General features: G+C 48.8%; 1 protein-coding gene across 1 annotated transcript; it reads left to right on the top strand.

Moving 5' to 3' along the window:
• Positions 1 to 4,134: 4,134 nt before the first annotated feature.
• On the top strand, positions 4,135 to 12,022 carry DLL1 (delta like canonical Notch ligand 1; the record flags this gene model as incomplete). Its single annotated transcript, XM_084202204.1, has 11 exons — positions 4,135 to 4,194; positions 4,509 to 4,820; positions 5,026 to 5,086; positions 5,333 to 5,590; positions 8,058 to 8,118; positions 8,597 to 8,727; positions 8,873 to 9,042; positions 9,170 to 9,386; positions 10,356 to 11,148; positions 11,264 to 11,378; positions 11,720 to 12,022. The coding sequence occupies 11 exons, from the start codon at positions 4,135 to 4,137 to the stop codon at positions 11,723 to 11,725; spliced, it is 2,184 nt and encodes a 727-aa protein (XP_084058330.1). The 3' UTR covers positions 11,726 to 12,022.
• Positions 12,023 to 19,018: the final 6,996 nt, after the last annotated feature.

Raw genomic sequence — 19,018 nt, forward strand, 5'->3', positions numbered from 1 at the left:
GGCGGGTGCGGCCGCGCAGGGCGTCGGGCGGGACGGGACGGGACGGGACTGGCCGGCCGTGCCCGGCAGCGGGGGCCGGTGGCGGTGCGCGGGCACGGCGAACAGCGCGGGGGCGGCGGGGGGCGGCGGGGGGCGGCGGGCGAGCGCGGTGCGGAGACACGCGGTTGGGAGCGAAAAAGCGCCATTTGGTTGGGAGCAGATGGCTGGCTGGGGGGCTGATCGCGTCTAAAGGCGTGTCATCCCCCTTCAGCGAGAATCCCTAAGGGCTCCCCTTGTCTTCGAAATCAATGAAAATTAAAGTGCAGAGAATGGATGAATAGTTAGACCTCGAGTCCCTCCTTTGTTCGCCTCAGCTACTGGTGGGCAGGAGTTAAACTACAACAGCCTCCTATAGAAACACTTAAGTTAAACAGTCTCCCCGTTAGTCCAGCATCTGAAAGAGAGAGGGAGAGGGGGGAAAAAAGCAGAAAAAGGAGCTTTCTGCTTGATTTCCCCAATACAGAATCGCGTGGCATAAATTAAGCCAGAGAAGAATGAGCGCCGTGGGCAGGATCCTGCCGGCTCTCACGGCGCCTTTCAGTCACGCTCAGCAGCGGTAATCGAGAAATCTGTGCCACGTCAATTTAACAAATACCCGGTACCGAAGGGGGGTTGTTAAGGATTTGGGGGCAAGTTTTTTCGGTTTGGTTTTTTTTTTCTATCGCTAGGTTAAAGCCCTCGCGCGTGTAACTTTTTATTTCCAGTTTTTTAAGCAAGGAGATGCTAATGGACCAACTTTCTATCTCTCGTAGATTAAAAGATCCGCGTTGATATATCACTTCTCGCCTCCACCGACGGTCCACCGCCCAAATTTCAAGAAAGATATTGCCGCTCACCCCCGCCCCCCCGCCCCACTCGCTTGGTAAATCTCATACGAAGTGATGTTTTCCCCCTCTCTCTTTTTCCCGGGGATAACGCCGCAGCAAAGTTTGCGAAGCAGCGACAAGCCACTTGAAAAGATGTTGACGCTAGGTGGCAAAAGTAATGTGCAGTGAAAACCGGCGCTGCTGCGGGATGCGCCCCCCCGCTCCCCGCTGCTGAGGCCGGGCACGGCGGGGGCGGGCGGCCGGGCCTCCGGGGACCCGCCGCCCGCTCCGCTCCGCTCCCTCCTGGGCTGCCTTCCCTACGTCCTCGCACTGTGCCTGCGGGATCGCTGGTCCCCTCTCTGCCCACACACAACTCCGGGGTAAAAAAAAAAAAAAAAAATCAAACCCAAACATTCCTGTACATTTGTACATTTTAAACTTTTGCTTATGCGTCGAGGGGCGGGGAGAGGCGAGAGGAAGAGCACCTGGATGTAGATGGCTCGTTCGACTACAATTAGATGTAAAGGACACACGTCGAGTGGCAAAATGTTGTCAAGATCTGGATGCTTGTACCAAGGGTTGGAGTAGGTGGCCTGGGTTTGGGGTAGGTGCCATAAACCCCTAGTAAATGAATGTGGGCAGCTACAGTCCTGGAACAGTCAAGAAGAGCTGGGCTGAATGAACTCATTAGTGATTTTCTTTTAATTGGTATTACTCAATGCTTTTACTTTAAGAAGTCTTTAAGATTTTTTTTTTTCCTAGCGCATTGTAAGATAATTTGTGATCAAGACATCTGCTTCAATGGAAGCCACATTTTGCCATGCAAATGCACGTTTCAACCCAATAAAGTCGCCATAATAAGGCTTTTAGCATGGCATACCTACAGTGAGGTTATTGTAGCCAAATCCTCTCCTTTCGCACACAAGCTTAATCTGTGCTGAAATGATCTGTTACAATTAAAATGACATTTACAGAGACAGTTACACCTTGCATCCTAATGAATCCGCCTGCGCTTACCAAAGGTGTTTAAACAGAGGGCCTAAACAAAGTGGAAAACCCTGCTTCGAGCGACATGCCAGAGTCGCCCTCCAACTTTTATCCCCTGCTTCCATCCATCATTAAGAAACTGCTCAAATGGTAATAGTCTCTATCCCTTTTTTACCGCACCAGTAAACTCCTTTCTCTATTTTAAAGATCAAAACAAAAGTTATACTGTCTGATGGGTACGTAAAAAAAATTATAAAGGTGACGACTGGTGTAAATTCGGGCTAGTTTATTTAGTGCGCGTATGTGTGTGTATGTGAGTGTGTGTGTATGTGTGTTGCGGAGGGGGGAAGTGCTGGAAGGGATTTCTTTAAAAAATGTGCGGACATTGTTGTAGAGGCAGTAGCGTGCGCCGAGGGGAGCTCTTTCTCTCCCTCGCATTGTGCAGGGAGCAGGTGCTGTCTACATTACCATACAGCTGAGAGCACAAAGAGCTAACTGATTCAGCCCTCACACAATAACAAACGGCCTTAATGACAGCCACGCGAACGACACACACCAAACTCACTTTTTACTAAGCTGAAGGACGAAAAAAGAGAGAGGGAGAGAGAGAGAGACGGAGAGAGAGAGGGAGAGGTTGCTGGTGATGATGATAATAATCATAGAGGGGTGCGGGACCCGGGCGCAGCGAGTGGCTCTCTCCGGCAGCGGTGGTGGCGGGGACGGGACCCGCGGAGCCCCGCAAACGGGTCCCCTCCACGAGTCCCCGCCGCGAACCCGCCCGCGTCCTCCTTCGCCGCCGGACCCCCGGGGATCCCCCGTGCCTCCGCCGGCGGGATGCGTGCCTTGAGCGGAGCCTCGGGAAGAGCTAACCCCGGGTCACTTCGTCCACGTTCGTTGTCCCTCTCCCCAATTACCCCTGTTATGCCAGGGTAAATGCAGTGCCAATTTCATGGAATGGGACTCCCCTCGCTGTGGTTCGATGGCTCCCACCTCCCTCGTCCCTTTAACGCCGGAGAAGCCCCTTGGAGTAGTCACGATCACCGAGTCACTTTTTGGGGTCACGGCGGCTGCTCTGCACGTTCCAAGAGGCAATTACAGCCCGCCGTCCCCGGGGCTGCTCTCTGGCCGGAGCGTGTTGCACTGCCTCTCCCCGGTGCAGAGGGGGTGTTACCCTCTCGGCGGAGCAGAAGGGGGATTCTTGCGGTTACCAAATTTGCAGGAATGTAAATGAACACGTTTTGTGAGCGCGAAGGGGAGGGGGAGGAGGGTTGCACATTTTACAGCTCACTGACCATTTGGCGATCCATTGAGAGGAGGGTTTGGAAAAGTGGCTCCTTTGTGACAGCTCTAGCCAGATTGGGGGGCTGCTCATTTGCATCTCATTAGGCATGCAGTCGGCCGGCGGGATATAAGGGCGGCAGGCGCCCAAGGAGAGGCAGATCCTTAGCGCTTCACCCTCGGAGAGAGCCGCCGAGCCGAGCCGAGCCGCGGCACGGAGCGGAGCGGAGCAGCGCAGAGCAGGCACCCCCTCCCCCGTAGGAGCACACCCGGACACGCTCTGTTCGCTGCTGTTGAGACACGAGCTTATTTTTGTTGGCTGGGATTCCTCTAAAAACAAAAGTAAACCCACAACAAGGAAAGAGAGCTTCGCTTCCTTTGAAAAAAAAAAAAAAAAAAAGGAAAAGAGAAAAAAAAAAAGAAAAAAGGGGATCAAGGCTCCGACGTGACCTGCCCGCCACCGCTGCTGTTTGACACCCACCAGCCCCGACGTGCGCAGGGCGAGCGCAGCCGCGCAGAGCCTCTCCCGAATCGCACCGCCCCGGGAATTATCGCCGCTGCCTCCGCTGCTGCCTCTGCAGGGATTTCCAGATCGCCAATTTTTAATCTTCCTTGGGAAGCCTTTTCTCTGCCTCTGTTGGGAATTAAGTTGCTTTTATTTCATTATTTTTATTTTTTTTTTTCCTGGAGAAAAGGAGGAGCATCGTGGATCGCGAAAGAAAAAGAGTTTAACAGATAAATATTGTTTTTTTTCCCCCGTTCTCTTTTCCTCTCTTTTTCTTTTGCCATCCGAAAGAGCTGTCAGTTGCCAACAGGCTACATCTAGAGGTATCGGCAAAAGGGGAAAAAAGTCAGAGACACTCCTGAAAGAAGGAGACCGTGACACTAACTCTTCCAGCTCTGCTGGGACGAGCGGCTTTGGCCGCTGTGTTTTTCCCCTTACCCCGAAAGACACTTTCCCCTTTTCCCTCTGACGAGAAGATAAGGGGGAGGAAAGCGAGGGCACCAGAGCTGCACCTCCAAAATGGGAGGTCGGTTCCTGCTGACGCTCGCCGTCCTCTCGGTGCTGCTGAGCCGCTGCCAGGTAAGTGCCCGCGGGGTGGGGGACAGGAATGCCTGCTCCGGGGGGTCCCTGCACCGGGGAGTTCCGCGGGGGATGCCGGGGACAGGAGTGCCTGCACCGGGGGGTCCCTGCACCGGGGAGTCCCGGGGGGGATGCCGGGGACAGGAGTGCCTACACCGGGGGGTCCCTGCACCGGGGAGTCCCGGGGGGGGCTGCCGGGGACTGTCGCTGCCGGTTGCTGCCGTGAAGAGCGGGGAGGGGGTGCCCGCCGGGGCCGGGGCTGGGCTGGGAAGCGGGCTGCTCGGTGTCTGACGGCCGCTGTCCCCGCCCCGCAGGTCGGCTCCTCCGGGGTCTTCGAGCTGAAGCTGCAGGAGTTTGTCAATAAGAAGGGGCTGCTCAGCAACCGCAATTGCTGCCGCGGGGGCGGCCCCGGCGCCGGCGGGCTCCAGCAGTGCGACTGCAAGACCTTCTTCCGCGTCTGCCTCAAGCACTACCAGGCCAGCGTGTCCCCCGAGCCGCCCTGCACCTACGGCAGCGCCATCACCCCCGTCCTCGGCGCCAACTCCTTCAGCGTCCCTGACGGCGCGGGCGGTGCCGACCCCGCCTTCAGCAATCCCATCCGCTTCCCCTTCGGCTTCACCTGGCCTGTAAGTGGGGGTCGATGCTGGAGGGGGCGGCACATATCCATCCCGTCCCGTCCCGTGCCATTCCAAGAGGCCACCAATCCCCTTGAAGTGTTAAGATGGGAGGGGGACAATGACGGATAACTCCTGGGGACTGGTGGCACTGTCCCTTGGGCCTACCTGCTCTCATGCTCTCCTGGTGGGTTGTGTCTGCTCCTTCTTTCCACAGGGCACCTTCTCGCTCATCATTGAGGCTCTGCATACGGACTCACCTGATGACCTCACCACTGGTAAGTGTCCTGAAACACACTTTTCCCCATAATAATCCCAGTCCTGCAGGCCTATTTGGTCCCTTTCTCTGCAGTGCGTGGCACATTCTCCTCTAAAGTAGACCTGTGGCAACAGAGGCCAACCTGTTGGCATGCAGCCATGTAACCCTGCCTCAGCAGCTCCCCTCCCACCAGAGACCCCCCCCCCCCAACTATGCCCTGCCTGCTTTGAGCTCTCTAACCACTCTCCTCTCCACTTCCACACAGAAAACCCTGAGCGCCTCATCAGCCGCCTGGCCACCCAGAGACACTTGGCGGTGGGTGAGGAGTGGTCCCAGGACCTGCACAGCAGCGGCCGCACTGACCTCAAGTACTCCTATCGCTTCGTGTGCGACGAGCACTACTACGGAGAGGGCTGCTCCGTCTTCTGCCGGCCCCGGGATGATGCCTTTGGTCACTTCACCTGTGGAGAGCGTGGCGAGAAAGTCTGCAACCCAGGCTGGAAAGGCCAGTACTGCACTGAGCGTAAGTATCCACCTGCTTGTCTCCTTGGGTGCCCCTTGCAGCAGTGTCTCCTGAGCTCTTGAGGTTGGCGGAGGGCTGTTTCTCCGACATCAGGCCCCACGGGGAGGGAGAACCAAGCAATGGTGGAGGGATGTCTGGTTCCATGCCCAAGCCTTACCAGTGTGAGGGATGGGAGATCTCAGCGTTGCCACAGAAAGTTAATGCAGACAGCCCCTTCTCAAGCCAACAAAATGTCAGTGCCAACACTACACTTTTGCTCATTTGCTTTAGACCATTTAATCTGGAAGCACAATGTTCAGCAGTTGCTTGAGGATTTATTGAAATACATCAGGACTACTTTTTATACCTATACTATTTATATGCCTCCAACGACACAACTTTGGGATCATCACCTACAGGGTACCTAGCTTCAGGGGAGGGAGTTAAGCTTTGGCAACATCCATGCGACAGGCCTTGTGGATAGGCTTGCTATGGTCTGATTCTCTGCGGCCTTGTATTAAGAAAAATATTGGGAAGTCCAAGACTATGGCTTCTAGACTGTACATTTCTCATTTGGGGTACTCATATGCTGCCACTAACAGAAATTTCTCTTGTAATTTCTCTTGTGGCACATGGGGCTACAAGAACGTTCACCTTATTCCTCAACTCTCTTCTGTCCCGTTGCCATGATAATTAGTACCAATAAAGTAGTGAAGGACATGAAACATACCCCAAAGCTTGAAGTTTTTGAGGAATGTGGTGTGTTGGTACAGCAGGAAAAGCTGGGACAGTAAGCAGATCACAGACAGGATAGTCCAGGATGTCAGATACTTTCCGGTTGTACGAGATTCCGCCCTTTGTAGATCCATAGCAGTGTACACCCAAACGTGCACACAGAGCCCTGCTGCAGCCTGTGATGGCATTCTCTGTTTGTGTGTATACACGGATCTGAAATATGCTGGCAGATGACGTACTGGGCCAGTGCTCCTCTGCAGTCATCAAAGGGCCAGGCAGGCAGGAAGAAAACAGTTCCAGGCTGTAAAGCAGCCTCTCAGCTTTCTTCTTGTTGTGTTTTTGTTTCTCTTTAAACCCACCTACACTGTGGTCTCAGCTGAGCTGCTATCAGACCGTTCCTGATTGATTTTTCACACTGTTAGTGAGTGCTAGGATGCTTTTAGCAGTTCACGGTACGATGTTGCACAATAAACAGCAGGCAAAGGGGCTCGCATTTTCTTTGATAGTGTTTTAAATGAGAGCTACAACCTTTCCCATGATCAAAAGTGCCTAGCCCAGTTGTGTCAAGGGGTGGGGAAAAAGGAAGCATTTTGATAATGAGCTCTTTTGGGGCTGTCAGCACTTTTGAATGCCTGTACATCTCTGCTATTCCCACAGCGAAGCAGAAGGCTGTCCATCTTTCTTGACTCATTACGTGCGTTCTTTGCTGTGTTTTCCCTCTCAGAAAAAAAACAGCTTATAGCACTGACACAAACCTACTAGGCAGGGGAGATGTGTTTATGTGTGCATGCAAAAAGAATGTTTTGCCGTTAGTGAGTGGAGCTGCCAGTTGCAGATTGCTTCCCGTTGCCTTGCCCCCAGCTCCATTCTTTCCAACTTGGAGGCGATCTGATTATCAGCACTGATTCTTTCTTTCTTTTTCTTCCCCCCTCCTTCCCCTCGCATGCCATTGTCTCTGGCTGGCTTTGTTGAATTAAAACTTTGCAGTGCCTGCTTAATGAGTTCCATAACCAGGCGAAGTAATGAGCAGAAGTCCCTTTTTTCCCTTCTCTCATCCTCCCTCCCGCTGGCCCGCTTACCTCTTTTACCAGGGCTGCACCCACCCGCCCGCCCCTTTTCGGAGCAGGGCGGGGGGGGAAGGAGGGAGGAAGAACTTTAGACTTATTTATTTGAATAAGAAAAAAAAAGTTTTTTTGCAGCGAAATCACGCGCGTGCCATAGATTAGCTGTGGGCAGGGATAGGCTGCCCGGTCGCCGGCCGCCGGCCCCATTGGCTCCGGGGCCGGGGTATTGTTGCAGTGGGGCAGCTGCTGGGAGAGAATAGACAATAGAGCAGCTGTCTTGCACTGGCACCCTGCACACCAGCTGTCCACTCTTATCTGCACACACACTTTCGGGGGATATTAAGAGGTGGAGCTGTGTGCATAGAATTGGAAAAAAGGACTTCTGACCCTCACTGGGAAGGGAAGGGGGGTGAGGGGCTGTGGGGAAGGGAGCAATTGTGAGCCCTCTTTTGTCTGTGTGCAACTGTATTAAGAAGAATGCTCATCCCTGGTGATAAGTAAAGTGCCCAGTTACGGGGCAAGATCAATACTCCTTCAGACTCCAGAGATTAATTCAGCTGCGCTTAACTGCCCCAACCTAGTAAAAGGGACTCACTCCCCACCCACAAGGTGCTCCCAGACTAAGACTTGTAAAAGAGAGTTGTTTTGGCACCAGTGCTGATGTCTTCCCCTGCTTGGTTTGTTTACAGCGATTTGTTTGCCTGGATGTGACGAGCAGCACGGCTTTTGCGACAAGCCGGGGGAATGCAAGTAAGTTTTCCACTCCCTTCCTGCTTCCTTCTTTGTCTTTCAGTGTTGATGCTGTGGTGTTAAATAAGCCATTGGACATTTGAAGGGTTGGTTTAAAGGCCTTTCTTCATATTAGATGGAAATTTGAAATATCCGGTTGATGCCAGATCAAAGTATTATTCCATAAGTCAAACATCAGTGCCATTAATAGTAACCTAATGGGTTTACAGTGCTGTGTGTAAGGTTTGGCTCTTTGTTATTAGAGTAAACAAATTAACTATCAGAACCATGGGTCTATCTATGGAGGTGGAAGAAGTAGCTAGGACCGATGAAAGCTGATGCTACTGTTGGACTTGGTGACTTTCTCACATGAAGGATCACTGAGGGCTTTTAGAAAACTTGATCCTTGGCATCAGTGTGCTTGCAGAGTTTGTGACAGGGTTTCCAACTGTGAGAAGTCTAAATCTGAAGAGAATTTTTTGTCATCTTTTTTTTTCAGATGCAGAGTAGGATGGCAGGGGCGATATTGTGATGAGTGCATCCGATACCCAGGCTGCCTTCATGGTACCTGTCAGCAGCCGTGGCAGTGCAACTGCCAGGAAGGCTGGGGTGGCCTTTTCTGCAACCAGGGTGAGTTCTCAGTCCTTGCCTGAGCATCCGTTTTAAAATGCAGAAAACAGGCAACTATTTTCAGCTCACCCACTGTCTGCTAGTCTTGCAAAGTAGCAAGCACCTTGGCTGCTCTCTTTAAAAAAAGAAAATATATCTCTTACAGACCTGAACTACTGCACCCACCACAAGCCCTGCAAGAATGGTGCCACGTGCACCAATACTGGTCAGGGGAGCTACACTTGTTCGTGCCGACCTGGGTATACAGGCTCCAACTGTGAGATTGAAATCAATGAATGTGACGCCAACCCTTGCAAGAATGGTGGAAGCTGCACTGTAAGTTGTTTGTTAAACTCCTCCAAGGGAGGAGTTAATGTCACTTTTACTAATTTTTAAAATCCCTTTTTGGATTTCAGAGCAAGTTCAGACAACGTTTTGATAATTTCTTGTTTCTTCCCCGCAGGATCTGGAGAACAGCTATTCCTGTACCTGCCCCCCAGGCTTCTATGGGAAGAACTGTGAGCTGAGCGCGATGACTTGTGCAGACGGGCCATGCTTCAACGGTGGGCGCTGCACCGACAACCCCGACGGGGGCTACAGCTGCCGCTGCCCACTGGGTTATTCTGGCTTCAACTGTGAAAAGAAAATTGACTACTGCAGTTCCAGCCCTTGTGCTAATGGTAAGGCCAAACAGCATACCCTTACTTTGGCGTCTAGTCTGAAGTTCATAACAAAGCACACTGATCAAGGCACGCTGATCAGTCATAGAATCATAGAATGGTCTGGGTTGGAAGGGGCCTTAAAGGTCATCTAGTTCCAAGCCCCTGCCATGGGCAAGGACGCCTTCCACTAGACCAGGCTGTTGAAAGCGCCATCGAATCTGGCCCTGAACACTACCAGGGATGGAATATCCACCGCTTCTCTGGGCAACTTGTCTCACAGTAAAGAATTTTTTTGTAGTATCTTATCTAACCTGCTCTCTTTCAGTTTAAAGCCATTCTGCCTTGCCCTACCACAACATCCTCTTGTAAAAAAGTCCTTGGCATGTCAATAGTTGACTTGATAGAGGAGGATCTCTACTAAGAAAGCAGTGGCGTGGCTTGGGGCATTGCTTCAGATTGTGTTTTCTGATGAGATAGCTGTAGCCAAGTTACTTGGTCTGAAGATTCATGCATGAAAAAATGGAAGATTATACTTTCAAATCCTTTACAGAGAGTCTTAGAGGTCTGTGGATGCAAATGCCACACAAGTGCTAAACATCATTACTTGTAATCTGGTAACAGTAATTTTCCTGTTTTGATTAAACCAGTGAAGACTTTCTGTACTGTAATCCTCCTTATTCATTGCCACTCAAACTCTGTAACATGAGATGTGGTGTTAATCTGACCTGGACTAGTGTTCTGGTTCAAGCTGAGTGAAATCTTAAAAAAGGAATAGAATTGAGAATGAAAAATAAATCTGCTTAACAAAAATCTTTCTTAAAAAATATGCTTTTTATGTAGGATTAGACTTGTCAAAGATCAAGCTGACCTCTTAAAAAGAAAGCTGTCCTCAGCTGCTGGTTGTACCTTTTGCCCCAAGAGCAGCGAGTGGGGGGCTGTTGTGTCTGGCTGCCCACCGCTCAGCTCTTCCGCCTTGCTGTGTTGCAGGAGCCCAGTGTGTCGATCTGGGGAACTCCTATATCTGCCAGTGCCAGGCTGGCTTCACTGGGAGGCACTGCGATGACAACGTGGACGACTGTGCCTCCTTCCCCTGTGTCAACGGAGGGACCTGCCAGGATGGCATCAATGACTACTCCTGCACCTGCCCCCCAGGATACAACGGGAAGAACTGCAGCACCCCGGTGAGCAGATGCGAACACAACCCTTGCCACAATGGGGCCACCTGCCACGAAAGAAACAACCGCTATGTCTGTGAGTGTGCCCGGGGCTACGGCGGGCTCAACTGCCAGTTCCTGCTCCCCGAGCCACCGCAGGGACCCGTCATCGTGGACTTCACTGAAAAGTACACGGAAGGCCAGAACTCCCAGTTCCCCTGGATCGCCGTCTGCGCTGGGATTATTCTGGTCCTCATGCTGCTGCTGGGGTGTGCTGCTGTGGTTGTGTGCGTCAGGCTCAGAGTGCAGAAGAGGCATCACCAGCCTGATGCCTGCAGGAGTGAGACCGAGACTATGAATAACCTGGCAAACTGCCAGCGCGAGAAGGACATTTCCATAAGTGTCATTGGTGCCACTCAGATTAAAAACACAAATAAGAAAGTAGACTTTCACAGTGATAACTCTGATAAAAATGGCTACAAAGTCAGATACCCATCAGTGGATTACAATTTGGTGCATGAACTCAAGAATGAGGACTCAGTTAAGGAGGAGCACAGCAAATGTGAAGCCAAGTGTGAAACATATGATTCAGAGGCAGAGGAGAAAAGTGCAGTACAACTAAAGAGGTATCTCACATCTGAGTGCAGGGGGCAGCTTGGCTTTGAAGGGGGAGTGCATATCTCATAGGTAGCATTAAGCAACAGTCATCTCACTTGTTCTTTCTCTTTTTGCCTTCAATAGTGATACTTCTGAAAGAAAGCGACCAGATTCAGTATATTCCACTTCAAAGGACACAAAGTACCAGTCGGTGTATGTCATATCAGAAGAGAAAGATGAGTGCATCATAGCAACTGAGGTTAGTAGGGTTGGAACAGCAAAGTCTTGGTCCACAGCTCCCATCCAGTACGTGCCAGGGCAGATAATCTCCTTTCCATAATGCCACAGTGGTTTGCACCTGTTGAAATCCAGACAGCTGGAGTTTATGATGCTGTGGGTGTTGTAAAGACAAGCTCAGTGACTTGCTGCTGTGGATGTTGTGGGTTTGACAAGTTTTGTAGACTAGGGTACAATGGCTGAGGTGTGCTGACCCACCTCTTGGTGTGCTTTATGCAGAGTCCTAACCTTCTGCAGCCTTACAGCCCTCTTCATATGTTTCATTAACCTCTCCTGATCTCTGCTTGTGTTTTCTCTTTCCAGGTGTAAACCAGAGGTCATATGGCAAGGTGGTTGTTCAGAACAATTTCAGAGGAGACGTGCCCCAATGAATGCTGCTGAAAGAGGAATGGGAGATAGATTCCTTCACTGACTGCTGCTGAGAAACTAAATTCAGGCTTGAGCTGGTTCTCTACTGAAGTTAGCAAAGTGACTGCAAAATAAAGAAACAAGATGGACACCAGGCAAGGGTCTGTGTTCAAGGATTACTGTTGCACTGCCTTTTATGAATTTTATCATTGCACTATGGTCAGTTGCTTTTCTATATATATTTAAATGAATGGACTTAATTACTACATAAGAAGCATGCACTGCCTGAAGTGTATATTTTGGATTATTATGAGCCAGTCTTTTCTTGAATTAGAGACACAAACACTGCCTTTATTGTCTTTTTTGATACTAAAATGTGTTTTTTACTAGGTGAGAAAAAGTGTGTTATTTTTTTGAATCTGTAAAAATATTTTCATGATAATTGTAAAGCTTGAGTATTTTGTGATGTTCATTTTTTTATAATTTAAATTTTTTGGTAAATATGTACAAAGGCACTTCGGGTCTATGTGACTATATTTTTTTGTATATAAATGTATTTATGGAATATTGTGCAAATGTTATTTGATTTTTTTTACCGTTTTGTTAATGAAGAAATTCATTTTTAAAATATTTTTCCAAAATAAATATTATTAATGATAACCAGAGTGCTATGGTTATTCCATATCTGATGATGAACTGACTGAACTTTGCAAGCAGGCATCTGACAGGCCTGTGTGGACTCGTGGGGGCATTGAGTAGGACTGAGACTTATTACAACGACGGGGGAACAACTTGTTGTGTGTAGACCCTCTGTCTTTTCCCTCCTAACCTTCTGACCTTTTGACCCCACGGTTGTTCTCAGTCTTACCCCAAAGGCAAATGGCAAAACCTTGAGTAATATTTGCCCAGTCATGTTGGGCTGTGTGTTTATGTAAACACATATGGAGTCACTTCCTAAGGAAGAGCAAGAGTTGAGTGCACTCCATTGCAATCCAGACCTGGGGCATATCATGACTCCTCATATTTTGAAAGCTCAAACACTTGCCTGGAGTCCAGGGAAGTTTGGGACACACCAGCAAGTGAGGGTCCCTAGCTCAGGTCCTTGATGCACTCCCACGGGCTGTGGGCTCCCCCAGACTTCCCTCTCCAGGAAATAACAGTGATCTGACTGGTGGCCACAACTCCCCCGATCACAACACCTACTGAAGGACCAGTTGTGTCTTTCGTTTCTGCTCTGCCCCTGGCGCCTGCTGCCTTCATAGTGGGACAGAGTGTGATCCCATCCCCTGGCTTGGCTCTGAATGCTCAGGCAATTTCGCCAATTTAGTTTGCTCTAACGAGCTCGCCTTCATGTTGTGCTGCATGTTAATCTGCAGAGACCCTTCAGAAACAGGCAAAGGGTTCTTCCACTTCAGGAAAATAAGGAAAATCTAGGGAATAATCTCATTTTTACTCCACAGTGGGGCACCTTCTGCAGCTTTGCAAAGATGATGAAAATCCTCTGTCCCCATTCACTTCAGGGGATGGGGATGATATCCTAAACACAAAGAGAGGGACAGCAGATATAATCAAACAATTATTGCAGCTGGTGATCTTTATGTATTCCCCTTATTTTATTGTGCATAAGTACATGAACCACTGGAACTCCACTTTTGTCTGAGGTCAGTGGAAAACTCACACTGACTGCAGAAGCTTGTCTGTTTATAAGCTTAGCTTTTTGCAAAGTGAAACCTTAGACAAGGCACACGGGCTCCCTTCCCACAAAGTGTCTTGACATGGTTATCGTCTTCATCTAGCCGAAAGTGTCCTTTTAAGGAATGTTTTTGCAAGGAGAGTGACATGAGGTATTGAAAACCAGCCTGCCAGTGATGGTCTGAACAGCAGTTTCAATTTGAGCGGTGACATAACAGCCTGCCAATAATCAGTCAATGCATCATATATTAAATGAGGCATGATGGTGTGTATGGCAGCAGGTGCTCGGTGCAACATAATCTCACAGATTGGACAGAAAAGTGAGCCTTGGAAGGTGTTGTTGCTATCGCTGTTGCTCATTTGTTTTTCAACCTTGGCCAAAGTGCTTTATTTCTCTGTATTTCCGCTTCCTCCCAAGCTTTACAGAGCAGGCTCATCTCTCATGATGTACTGCACTTTGCAGTCAGTGCCGTGGTCTTGGCTGGGCTTTCTTAATGCTGCTTCTGTCGAAACAGCAGAAATGAAAGGAAGGTCATCAGTGCCTGAGTACCTCTGCAACATCAAGTCTTCAGTGCTACAGCAAGATCTACTTTAATTTACTATCAGGTAAAGGTCTGGAAAAGCACACAGCTCTGCTCTTGTGAAAATGCACAGTGTGGTGGTGTTCACAGGGGTTTTAGGATGAGGGAAGAGATGAGAATCTTGACTTCATGTTTTAGAAGGTTGATTTATCATTTTATGATACATCTTATATTAAAAGAAATTTATATACTAAAACTGTACTAAAAGAATAGAAGAAAGGATTTCATCAGAAAGCTAGAAAGGAAAGGAAATAAAATCTTGTGACTGACTAGAGAGTCTGAGACAGCTGGAATGTGATTGGCTATTAATTAAAAACAACTACATGAGATTAATTAAAGATGCACCTGTTGCATTCTACAGCAGCAGATAATTATTGGTTTTCTTTGCTTCTGAGGTTTCTCAGCTTCTCAGGAGAAAAAATCCTAGCAAAAGATGTTTCAGAAAATATATCCGTAACAGCACAGCATTGGTATCTACCTATCTTTGCTTACAAATAAAACAACTTTGGGAAGATAAGTTTGTCCAAGTGTGCTAATCATCAGCAGCGCTGAGTTTGGTGAGTGACAGAAAACTATAAGCAAAAGGAAGGGCATGGTCCTGTCTTTCTGAAACGCCTCCTGAAATGATGGCTACACAGATCATCCCAATGGCTTCTTCTATTTCTGTCTTGAGCAAGGTTAGGGCTACAGTCACACACAGGACTTACTTCTACAGGAATACCAAGTCCCCCAGCCCCGAGTATGTGTGATCTGGGCAGGGGGTAAAAGTGGAGCATGTCTTGCTTGAGAGAGAGGATGGCAGATGCAGATGTGGAGCCATGTGTGCAGGTGGAGCACACTGTGGCCAAGGGGCAGTGACAGGGCAGAGCTCACTCCAGGATGGGAGCTCTGCTGCCAAAGAACTGCAGGAACCTCCTGGTCAGTAGGGTCTCCAAATGGCCTCCTCATTCTAAAACGAGAGGAGAGCCTGCCTGGGGAGTCCATTTAGCTGGGACAGCTGAGAATTCAGGGCCCAATCCAAAGCCCATTAAATTAATGGAAAGGTTCCAGCAAACTGCAGGGGCACATGGCACCGTGCCCCTCCTGACACAGCACATCTCCGTCTCTCCCCAGGGAAGCCGCAGGCACTGATGCAGCGTGTGGCCCGCCAGGTGCTGGATATGAAAGCCTGCGGCTGGTCCAGCCAGGTCTGTGCCCTGAGCATCACTCCCCTGGAGCCAGGACTTTGGGGGCCAGCCTCAGGCTGTCACTGTGGCACTGTTGATTCATCTGTATACCTCGACCCTACACGTCTCCTTCTCTCCGTCCTGCAGCAGCCCCGGAGGACTTGGCCTCCTTGTTTGGGGCCAGTTCTCAACAGGGTGGCCAGAGAGGGCACCCCTCAGCCCCACCTCTGCCAGCCTGTGTCTCTGTGGCAGGTGGCATTTGCATTGTTGGCACAGACAGGACATGTCAAGGAATTAGAAGCACCGAAGAAGCAGGAGAGATTAGCTGCTGGGAGGTATTTGCTGCCTTGGTGGTAGACAGAGATTTCTTAAGAGTGTCACAACTTTCAGTACATAGAAAACTTTAGGTTCACACAGCAGTCAGGTTTAATTGCAAGACACAGCTTTATAAATTGATTTAAATTTATATTTGTGCTTCTTTTGTACACAGTGCAGGACAGTTTGTGTGTCAGGAAACTTGGGTGCTATTCCTGGCTCCACCACAGACCTGATACATAACCTTGGGAGAGGAAGGATGGTCTTGTGGTCAAAGGACTGCAGAGAGACTCAGGAGGGCCCCCTTCTATTTCCAGCACTCCCTCCAGACTTCCTGTGCAACCTTGGACCCGTGTCACTTAATCTTTCCAGGACCTTAGGAAAATGGGGGCCTCCTGGTTGCTCTAATAGGGAGAAGGTCATTGGTGCTTGTGAGAGGATACTGTGGTGGTGGGGAATGCTAAAACACCCTTTGAGGCAAGTAAGGCTATTTCCTATTTCTGCACATCAGACTGCTTGTCTGTGAGGTGTGAGCTATTTTTGCAAAGCGCTTTCAGATGCTTGCATGGAATAGAGCCCCCTCTCACAATTGAAACATCCATCATCTCAGAGAGGATATGCAAACCCTGCACTGGCAGCGAGGAGACAAACTGGAAGGGGGAGGGAATGTGTGTGCACAGTGTGTGCAGGGGGAATGTGATACAGCTGTGTGTCCATGGCCCAGAGAGGATGTCACACACCACCACAGTGTTGACATGGATGGCCACAGTGCCATCAGCCTCCTCTTGCAGATCAGCATCTGCAGTCAAGGTCTGTAGCTGTAGGTAGGTCCTTTTACAGCAAAACAATTTTGCAGGTAGAGATACAGATTAAACTCAGCTTGGAGCTACGAGGGTCAAGGAGGAAAGCTGCAGAAATGATACATATGGTATTTTTTCACTGACAGACTCTGGGAAACTTCCCTATTGTTACAGCCTAACATCCAAAGTCATGTACTCCAAACAAAACTACCTGAGATCTATTCCAAGGCCAAATCCCAACCTGGGAAGCAGTCTCTTCTCACACCTGACATCTACTTGTGTCAGGAGAATGAGAAACCTCACTGTTCCCTTCCCTCCTCGGGAGGGACATTTTTCACCTGGCTGTTAAGACCTGGCTTTCTGCCTCTACCTGTGTTACCTGCTATGCAAATTAGAGAAATCAAGAGCCTGGCCAGAAAAGACCCAACAGGTACTGTGAGGCAGATTTTCAGATGAAACCTTGAGCCTACTGTTGTGACAACAGGACAGCTGATGCTGCTGCTCTCAGTGAAGCAGAGGTGGAGGACAGACCCACTGCCACTGGGGGCTTGCTGCCTTGTCAGTGGGCCAGGGCCGTATGGGAGGTGGGGCTGGAGGTCACAGCATTCTTGCGACAGGTTGGCTTTTTTCCTTAGGAAGAAATATCCTCAGTCTTTTCTCCTGCTGCTGCACCAATAAATTCAACACTGCTTGGGCTGCTCTCTGGCCCTGTTGCCAGTCAGTATGGATCAGTCTGCACCCACAGTGTTAAACTGCCTTACTCCACCAAATCAGCTGCTTACATCCACCCTGCCTGTAAGGGATGGCTCCTGCTTTGTGCCAAGGAACAGCCTGGGTCTCTGATAACTGTGGGGGCAAAAGCTTGGCAGGGACCACCATAGCAGTGCAACCCTACAAATGATGGCATTTTAGAGACCAGAATCTGCTTTTCCAGGGCAGGTGTATACAGAGTATCTTAGTGACGTGTTCAGGAATGCCTAACTCCTTGGCACAGATGAGAAATGGCGTGTGTCAGCTGTGGGAGTAACTCTGAGGGTCAGTGCAGATCCATTTCACCTGCTAGGGAAGCTATATAAACTGGCATAGCTTACTTTACAGCCTGCCTTATGCACGTGCTACATGTGAACAGGGCAATTTTTCAATGGTGTACAACGATTCCATCTGAATGGCCAGCATGGATGAAGCTATATTGAAAAAAGTCAGGTACATCAGTGCAGACAGAGGCATCTGTACTTATAGTTTATCAGTTTATTTCCCTTATTTATTTATTTAAAGGGTGCCAGTAAAGGCAAGTTTGTACCATTGTGTTCTCCAGAGCATGGCTGTGCAGCTATAAAGAAGCAAGTATCATTCAAAAAATACATGGCTGTTTGGATAAGGTTTGAGTGCTTAGAGCAAGTTAGTACATCTTCACATGGTAATTTCCCAGGGTGCTGGAGGCTGAGCAGGAGAAAGGATCAGAACTGGGCTGACCTGTGTCCTTTTTCATAACACGAAACTGGAATTTTGTGGGGACAGCACTTTTCTGTGGGAAAGAACACAGCAGACAGACAAATCTGACCAGCCCTTATTGCAACAAGCATGTGCTACAGAGCCATTTCTGCTCCTACCATTGCCAAGACATTCATGCTGGAGGCAGCTGATGGTTATTTCTAACCAGAATTTTTATGTACCAGAAAACTATGTTTTATGACACAAGTCAATGCTTTTACAAAGGAGATTTTCAGTGGGGAAACTGTTTTTCAGCAATGGTATACTGAAATACCGTCTTGAAAACCTCTTATGAGTTTCATTTTCTTCATGAAGCAAGATAGCAAAATGACAAGTGTTTCCCAGCAAACAACAAATTATCTGGAAACTTCCTTTTTCTTTTTTTTTCCTCCCAAAAATAGAACTGATCTGGGAATTTTGTCTCATTAAAAAGTTGTATATTTTACTTTTGTTTTTGCTTTAGAATGCAAGAATTTTTAAAGATAAGTTCTCCCCCTTATCCCATTTTCTGGCCCTAAGTAGCACTTCAGTGTCCTGAGGAGGGTTGTACTTAGTATAAGCAAACTGCATTTTTGGCCAGATATCAGAAAGTACTTTTAATGGTAGCCTGGATAAGGAAAAACTAGTATTCTCAAGGACATCTAATTACATGAGGCAAAATGTGTTATGAGGTATGAACTTTATCATCATATTTTACCATTAGTCTAAACAATTCAGGAAGTTTTCAGAGAAAATACCTTAACTATACCTTAACTAAAAACCCCAAGCTACGTCAAACCACATCACTCATCTACATTTAAAATAAACATTGTATGGAGGAGCACCAGGCCTTCTGCATGATCCATGTTCTGCAACCAAGATGATTTGACTATTAGTTGTGTGCTTTCCTTTTTAAGGCACTAAGGGATTTTCTTTTACAAGGTTTTCCACACGTGCAAACGGGGGTGTTTACCAAGGCCACCTGTCTGAAAAATGTAAGCCTCTCACTTCAGTCTGGTTTTACCTTAGTGTGAATCAAAGGGCCCATGGAATTCTCCATTGGCCTGCAGTGATGATGGCTTGGCACAGCTGCTGCTTCTGTGACTGTGGGCGTCTTTGGAAAAGTTGGATGCTCGTTACTCTCACTCAAAGTGAGCAGGATTGTTCAGAGCAAAAACTAACATGGAACTACTACATATCCTGCTTGTCACAGCCTGTATCTTAATTTTC

This window comes from Fringilla coelebs, assembly GCF_963513975.1.
Source record: "Fringilla coelebs genome assembly, chromosome: 3".
NCBI lineage: Eukaryota > Metazoa > Chordata > Aves > Passeriformes > Fringillidae > Fringilla > Fringilla coelebs.